The 8,931-nt window shown below is 39.1% G+C and overlaps 1 protein-coding gene across 2 annotated transcripts in view; it reads left to right on the forward strand.

The window, feature by feature from the left end:
* The first annotated feature begins 2,200 nt into the window (after positions 1-2,200).
* Positions 2,201-8,931, forward strand: part of piwil2 (piwi-like RNA-mediated gene silencing 2) — a 28,176-nt gene continuing 21,445 nt past the window's right edge. The window contains exons 1-4 of one of the 2 annotated variants that reach the window (XM_020590300.1): positions 2,201-2,370; positions 3,553-3,615; positions 6,655-7,141; positions 7,231-7,336. In XM_020590300.1, the coding sequence (XP_020445956.1) occupies positions 6,704-7,141; positions 7,231-7,336 (544 nt within the window). In that variant the 5' untranslated portion in view covers positions 2,201-2,370; positions 3,553-3,615; positions 6,655-6,703. Of the gene's footprint in view, positions 2,371-2,453; positions 2,632-3,552; positions 3,616-6,654; positions 7,142-7,230; positions 7,337-8,931 lie in introns of those variants that run through there. The other variant, XM_020590301.1, reaches the window with a different exon arrangement.

The raw sequence follows: 8,931 nt of genomic DNA on the forward strand, positions 1-8,931 counted from the left end.
GAAAAATCCTATCACTGTCTCTTCATCACTAGATAGCAAAATGGACCAGTCAATATGACTAATATTGACTTGCATACCACTTATATTCACTTGCATACCATTCTTTAATAATGTTTATAAAACATGCTATCAGACGATGGTGGTCTACAGTATGTAGAGCTAACATAATAAAAGTCAAATTCATGGAAAGAGTAACATTGAGTCAGTACACACCAAATCAATGGTATGTTCTCATTGAATGACATTACAATTAAAATGGTCTTTAGCATAGATTCACAATCCACCCCTCTGCCATCTCTCCTGTCCCTCCTAAACAATTTGTAACCAGGGACATTAAATGTCATAAATGGAATTGACTCTTTTAACTACATCTTTGGATATTTAAGTAACCACATAAGAGTCCTTTTGGCTTAGAGTGTGGGTCTTCTAGCATTTTAGGATTATGAACAAGATTAACATTTTTCATTTGCCTTGTTTTTTTATCATATTTATGTAACTTGTATTTTGTTTCTCAGCAGTTATGTCAGCAGAACTCCATCCATCCATCATCTATACCATTTGTTCCTGAATAGGGTCACAGGGGGCTGTATCCTATCCCAGTTGACATTGGGTGAGAGGCAGGGTACACCCTGAACAGGTCAACAGTCTATCACAGGGCTGACACTTAGAGACAGACAACCACACACACCTATACTCACTCCTTTAGAGTCACCAGTCAACCTAAGCTGCATGTCTTTGCACTGTGGGAGGAAGCTGGAGTACCCAAAGAGAACTCACGCAGGCACAGGGAGAACATGCAAACTCCACACAGAAAGGCCCCAGCTTGTTCAGGGCTTGAACCCATAACCTGCTTGTTGTGAGGCGACAGCTGCTCATCAGCAGAAGTCATAAGATTGAAAAACAAACAAACAAAAATCATCATTTACCACTCCACTTAGAATCATCACTTCAGAGAAAAACTAATCAGAGATTCATCCAGTTTTACTTTCTGGAACAATGCTTAGTTTATTTCTGCAGAGACCAGGTATGAGCACAAAGACATCACCTCAATACTTCAGGGAGCATTTTTGTGATTATTTCAAAAGTGCCTAAGACTAATTGCCAATATGCCTGACCAGTGACCTGAAAACCAAAGCCCTGCAGGCTTTTGGACTTCAAAGAATGTTAAACCCCCTCTATTGACATACTTATTGCTTTTTTTTCAATTAACAAAGAAGAATTAACAATCTATGTGAATTTCAGCAGTTGACCTTGAGTTCAATAAATGAATAACAACGCTCATTCAAGGATGTGATGATGTCAAGATTGAAGGTGGAGGATGATTTGATAGCATGGGGAGGCGAATGACTGAGAGAAATATACCAGGAAGAAAAAGAAGAAACAGACCAGAAATAAAATCAGTAAATAGCCCACATTAACCCACTAGGGAACAAGTAGAATGGGAGGGATGAGATCTTCCTTACTGAACTTTCGCCAACACATCATTAGGTACCGAAACATCATTTCATAATTATTATCTTTTTTGTTGTGCCTTTTTCATTCCAAAATTAGTGTACATAGATATGAAGTGGGATAAATAGACTCATAAGACTTGCCATAATTTTCCCTAAATGCCATAAAAGCATGTATTTTTAAATTGTCAGGACATGTTAGCAGCCTGCTTATTCACGAGTTTGTATTAATCACACAGTAACAGTTTATATCTTTGTTTCAAGCATTTTAAATATTATATATATATATTTTTTATAAATCTATATATCATATATATATATTTTTTATAAATCATGAACATTGTTCATAATTTAAGTATAGGCCAACCCTTTTTGAAAGAGTCTACAAAAGAATATCATCACTATATCACTATATCATCATCACTATATTTGTACACAAATATCTGAGCAGTCAGTGTGGTGACAGTGAACATGTAGGTTTTTAAAATCTCAAATACATCAGTAAAATAACTGGCCTAATGTGTGATGATAAATGATTTATGACTAACTAATATGAGCAGATTGACACCATGCAGTTGAGCAATTATTTATAATCACTAAGCCTCATGATGTTTATATGCAACTGCGCACAGACATGTAGACTACAATATCGGATATCCCATTGGTTATTGCACACATTTTGTACAACTATACCTTTCCAACACAAGTGCCGTGTACCTGAGGTGCACACCAGAGGGCGGGAAAACAATAAATTTACCAATAAAAGATTGACGGGTTCAACGAACCAATGACCTACTGCAGAATATAGGGATTATCCAATATGCGTATCGGAAGGCAGACACCATCCGTCTACCCTCGGAACACGTTCTTTAGATCGACCTAGTGCCGATTTCACCTTGTGTGTATGGTTGATTAATAGGTGAGCTGAAATGCCTTATCTTTGTGAATAAATACTGTATTATTTTTGCTACAGGTTTGAAACATAGCGCTGACTTTTATCTAAGTATTTTGGTTGTAACTAATAGGTAGAGGCTGTCACCGTGGGCTTCGTGGTTTTCTTCAAAACGTGCTACCTTAGCTAGCGTTAGCTGCTGTCCCAGGACTACACAGGAAAACATTTTGTTGGAAAATAACAGCTAACTTAAATTTTAACACAAATGTCAAGGGTTGGGTGGATAAGGTAAGTATTTAAAGAATTGGAAAACAGCATTAATTCGACTGTAATGCCGTTTTAGAAGTACCTTTATGCATTGAAATGCAAACTACTGAGTCACTGCATCATCGTGTCTTGTTCGCTAATTAATATAACCGTTAGCCACTTCTGAAATCAGAAAGGTGGCTTAACATCTTGATATACGGTTGTTTATCAGTGCCTCAAGCTTACATGTATTTTTAAGTGACAAAAATTAGGGTTACACCCATTCATTTATATCAGTGTATCTCTTTTCTGAATATTTAGTTGTTTGCAAAATACCCACGTGCAAACTCACTTAACAAAGATTACAAACGACTTATGAAAGATAACTGGACCTCGGAAAGGACCAGGGTGCATTTTGCTGAATTAAATGCGTCCTTTTTTCTATATATATATATATTTCCATATTTATGCATTTGGAGTTTGATAATTTATATATTTAAGTATGAAATTAGTCGTGGAGAATTGGTATGAACTACCATTTTTATTTGAAACAGTAAAAGTATTGGATAAAAAAAAATGGAAATCCACTAACACTTTACCTAAATGTTGTGGGTGTGTGTTGATTTATTATTGATTGGTTCATTTAAATATTCCTTTATTCAGTAGTATTGTCAAAGAATATATTAATATTTTTCGCACACCTTGTGTATGCCCCATATCAAACTTGACAAGAATTATGGAGTAAACACAGGTTAACCATGGTCATTTGTAGAACAGTGCATGCAACATCTACATATAACATAAATATAATTTTGTAATATTAAAGTTTGTTATTGACACAATTCAAACCTATCAAACGGCTTTCATATTACACTCCATAACTACAGCATCTCAGAATGATTATCACTGAATAGAGTATCAGCAGTCTGATGTTTTACTGGTTTTTTTTTTTTTTTTTTGTAGTTTTTGAACAACAGTGCCTGTGGCGTAGATGAATAAAATAATCCAGGTTTGACTGACCCAACGGTGAGTAGAGGAAATTCATTGTTAATTTTAGTCTTTGTATGTGGATTGTTGAAAATACTAGAAAATGTCTGACCTTATCTTTTAATCATGGGTGTTAAAAAATCTGGCAGTAACATTCACTGAAGTTCCTATTTTATCGCTAAACCATGAGTGAAGTCCCCTATTGTAACTATTCAAGTACCCATGGCATGCTCATTTAATGTTTAATCTTGGGTACCTCTAGATTAGCTTGGCACCCTTATACAGTGGGGCAAACAAGTATTTGATACACTGCTGATTTTTCAAGTTTTCCCACTTACAAAGAATGGACAGAAGTAATTGTCATCGTAGGTACACCTCAACTGTAAGACAGATTCTACAAAAAAATCCAGAAAAATCACATTGTTAGATTTTTAAATAATTTATTTCCATTTTATTGCATGAAATAAGTATTTGATACAATAGAAAAATAGAACTTTGTTGCCCAAAATCTCGCGATACATGGCGCCATCCATCCTCTCCTCAATGCAGTCGTCCTGTCCCCTTGCAGAAAAGCACCCCAAGGCATGTTTCCACCCCCATGCTTCACGGTTGGGATGGTGTTCTTGGGATTGTACTCATCCTTCTTCTTCCTCCAAACACGGCGAGTGGAGTTTATACCAAAAAGTTCTATTTTGGTCTCATCTGACCACATGACCTTCTCCCATGCTGTTGAAAGGTGTCTTTTATACAGGTAACGAGTTCAAACAGGTGCAATTAATACAGGCAATGAGTGGAGGATAGGAGGGCTTCTTAAAGACAAACTAACAGGTCTGTGAGAGCCAGAATTCTTGCTGGTTGGTAGGTGATCAAATACTTATTTCATGCAATAAAATGGAAATAAATTATTTAAAAATCTAACAATGTGATTTACTGGGATTTTTTTGTAGATTCTGCCTCACACAGTTGAGGTGTACCTACAATGAAAATTACAGAACTGTCCATTCTCTGTAAGTGGAAAAAATAGAAAAATCGGCAATGTATCAAATACTTATTTGCCCCGCTGTAACTCCAAATAGTTTGTAATTGTTTCAGAATCAGAGAGCCAAAAAGCCCCTTCCATAAAACCAGAGGACAGTTTGTGAACAAGCACAACTCCTGCTGCTGGTGTTGTGTCGCAAGTGGACAGCACAACAAAACTTGAAGGCTAATTAACATAAATTTCTCCTCCATAGACGGGTAAACAGCGGTATATGTACCCGATGAAAAGAGATGTGTAACACTCTAAACAAGGCAGGTAATTGAGAAACCCCATATTTTAACTGGCATAATGCAGACATAGTAACTTCTCCAGCCTTACAACAATTCTCTCTAATGTTACAGAAATGGCGCATTAACAGACATGCAATGTGTGTTTTTTTTATTTACTGTTAAGTCCCACCAAGTAGTGGAAACATCATTCCCTTTCAAGTAGCTGCAAGGTTTGTAAATACAACCGGTGGCCGCTGCATCTTCCCCCAACATGACCACATACATTTCCAAAGTAGTGAAATTAATTCCAACAGGTAGCATAGCCCCGACAATAACATCATGGAATGTTAATCTGCTCGTTATCCAGCAACATATCACATGCAGCAGACACACTGGCCTCCAGCAGTCAAAACAAACAAGTACTGTGCTCCGGGGGAAACCAGCCTTGATGAGCTGATCAGTCACTGCTGCCAGGGTCCTTATAGTCCGGCTGCTTGTAGGTTAGACCCGGTCAGGTAAAACAGTCCTGTACAGGAACATTCCCAGACATGCAGTAACCTCAGGCCCTGTATTTTTCTCCACATCCTCTGGTCACAGTGCAGCAGCAGGAGGTAAAATATATCAACAAAACCAGGTGCTGTTTTTTTTTTTTTTTACACAAGCTTTATTGAAAATAGACATAACAAACAAGGCAATGTAACATTTTGCCAATATGGTGGGGACGTCAGTGGATGTCAGACAAGCTCACATGACATGGATTTTACGCTCATTCAAGGAAATCCGTAAACTATCGCTTAATACTTTGCGTCCCTTCCTCACAACAGAGTCATGCTAGTTAAAGTGTCCATGGCATGCTTTTCCTTGTTTTTTGACTTATCTACAATGTTACAATGGTGAATTCTCATCTTACTAAAGCTCAAAAAATGAGATGTACATATGTTCTAGTATTTCTATGCATACGCAACTAGGTTTATACACATCTTGCAAACTCTCACTCGCAAGACTTTTTTTCTTGGTTTGATGTAATGGATCTCTTTGCTAATTCACACATGGCAGAAACTTCATGTGAAAATAAGATTGTGTAGGGGTCTGAATTGAGATCGTACAATGATTAATTGTACACCCCCAGTAGACACAGTGTGTCTGCTTGGCTGGCCTGCCTGCAATCCAGATCTGTCACCTATTGAAAATGTATGGTGTATTATGAAGAGGAGAATCAGACAACAGTGAACATGGACTGAGCAGCTGAAGTCTTGTATCCAACATGAATGGGCCAGTTTTCCCCTTCCAGAACTGCAACAGTTGGTATCCTCAGTTCCCAAATGATTAAAAAGTGTAATTAAAAGGAAAGGTGATGTAACACAGTGGTAAACATGACTCTGTCCCAACTTTTTTTTGGGTATGGTGCAGGCATCAAATTATAAATGTGTTTATATTTACAATATGCATTTAATTAGGTTGGTCAGTGACAACATGTCAGTTAAATAATGGTTCCAGCAAAATAACAAATTATAATTTAATTATAATTGTATTTTGGAAATTGTCCCAACTTTTCTAGAAATGGGATTTGTATGTTAGGTAAGTTAGAGCTGGGCTAAGATGGTCAGAGTTCAGTCCAGGGAAATACAACTATGTGGTGTCGTCTCAGATTTTCTGCAGCCCGTGCTATCTGACAGACTGGTGTGAGGCGTATAAAATAAAACCATTCATAAGTGTGTAAAATAAAAATCACCCTAACACTGGCTGTGTACCATTTCTTTGGTAGTAATACTATAGTGCTAATGAGAAATGAGAGTACTGCTGACATTTATCCTATGTGTTGTTTCATAGACTTAATCCATTGTTGTGCCAGCTGTTGGTCAACTCAGAAGTGGACTGAATGGATCCAAGCCAGACCCCTGACCTCAGTGGTATGACAGGTGTTCCTTGGATGGGACGCGGAAGACAACAGCCTGAAAAGCTGGCTATTGGACGTAGTAGAGGGCTGCTGCTCTCTACAGAAGTGCTTAGTACAGGACGCGCAAGAGGTTTTCCCACCCCTGGTGATATTCCACAAGGACAAGGAGTAACTCTGCCTCCTACTGAGCGTGTGCTAGGACGAACTAGAGGGCTGCCGGTGGAACCTGATGATGGAGGAGTTGGCCAAGCCAGAGGGCTGTTCTTACCTGTAGCTCAACCAAAGTTAGGGATAGCAAGAGGTGCAGCCCTTCCTAACCCGGAGCCACCGTATGGGCAGACATCTCTATGTGAAACCACGGCACGAGACCCAACACAAGAGATGCCGACTTTGACAGCACAAGAAGCTGGAACCAGAAATGTGTGTAACCACATACCATTTGCAGATTCAAATGTTTCATACATTTGTGGCCTGTATCAAGAGCTATTCGTGTATTTGTCTCCTTACAGGTAGACATGCCTACCCACAGTCAAGGATCAATGCTGGTGTCAATGTTTAGAGGAATGGGCATTGAGCCATCAATGACCACATGGGGACGAGGAACACTCCCAGTGGGTCTGTGATCAAAACTTCTATAAAACAGAAAAATATTTAGTAGGGTTGGGATCAGATATTACTTTCTCTGTTACTGTTGGTTTTGTTGCACATATTGAGTCTGTAAAATGCAACCTCGTCCCTGTGTGTCTGTGAGACAGGGAGGGAGGTGTGCTCATAGATAGACAGACACGCACAAAACACAAGTTGAGCTCGTAGTTGGCTTTGCGTTTGTCATCACTTATCTTAAAATATCCCCAAGCTGCTGAAATTTCTTTTCTGCCGCCTAACGATTGGCTCAGCCAGTGGGAGGTTAATTAATGCTTTTAATTGGTATTAGAGCGTATATAGGACAACAAGTACGAGTACAGTACCAGAGGGGTGTGATAACACACTTGGCTCATGAGATGAGATGATACTTGATATTGGGTTCATGAGGACTAGACAGTATTTTAATACAATTTTTAAGACATCTTCAATGATGAAATATATGACTGGAAAAAGTGCTTTATTTGACTAAAAGTCAAAAAAATGCAAAACGGTGCCACTGCATTTTGAAATACTTTAATGTTGTAAAGTGTCACGTCATTGCCACTTTCTGAGTATGAATTATTGTATGCAGTAAAATACAACAATACACGAGCACTGTAAAAGGTTGTGCCACAAACTCAACGGACTGGCTTCTCTCCTGTACGATTTCTCATGAGTCTCTTCAGACCTTAGAATGGTGCCTGAACTATGCATCAGCTTCAGACGGAGTTTCAAAGGAGTGAAAAAACGCAGCCCTCTCCATTCTCCGTTCATGTCTATGGGGTACTACATTCACTGCAGCAGGCACCAGTACCTCAGGGGACAGGGGACAAAATGATGGCAACCTCATGCAGTAAAAAAGTTGGATCTGATTCACCTTTCACTGCACCAAATAGTGACATCATCTGGCAAATGTGCTGTGTTGACCAGTCATACAGGGGATGATAGGGACATGGACATGCAGTCGATAAATTTCAATCAGGCTTTAAGACTCGTCATAGCACTGAATCGGCTCTATTGAAGGTCCATAATGACATCACTATGGCCCTAGATGCCAAGCGGCCTGTTGTTCTTGTTCTTTTAGATTTATCGGCAGCCTTTGACACAGTCGACCATGCACTTTTGCTCTCCCAGCTGGAACACCGGATTGGCTTGAGAGGCACAGTTCTAAAATGATTCACTTCTTACCTGACAAATAGGACCTTCTCTGTGATGATTGGTGATTTCTCCATAGCTCCTCTCACCTCAGGTGTTCCCCAAGGCTCGATTTTGGCCCCACTACTATTTTCTTTGTATATGTCTCCACTTGGTTCAGTCATATCAAGGCACAATGTTCATTTTCATTTTTATGCTGATGACATTTAGATTTATGTGCCACTGACACTGGGCGACAGTGGTGCACTTATCCTGCTGCAAAATTGTATACGTGACATAAAACTCTGGCTATCGCAGAATTTTCTGCACTTAAATGAGGACAAGACAGAATACATTGTGTTCAGCCCCGACTCCGCTGCTGTGGTACCTAGTTTAGGTGCCCTAGCACCTGCATGCACTGGCACTGTGAGGAACCTTGGAGTCATTTTGGA

The sequence above is a fragment of the Monopterus albus genome, unplaced genomic scaffold (genome assembly GCF_001952655.1).
Source record: "Monopterus albus unplaced genomic scaffold, M_albus_1.0 scaffold12.1, whole genome shotgun sequence".
Classification (NCBI taxonomy): Eukaryota; Metazoa; Chordata; class Actinopteri; order Synbranchiformes; family Synbranchidae; genus Monopterus; species Monopterus albus.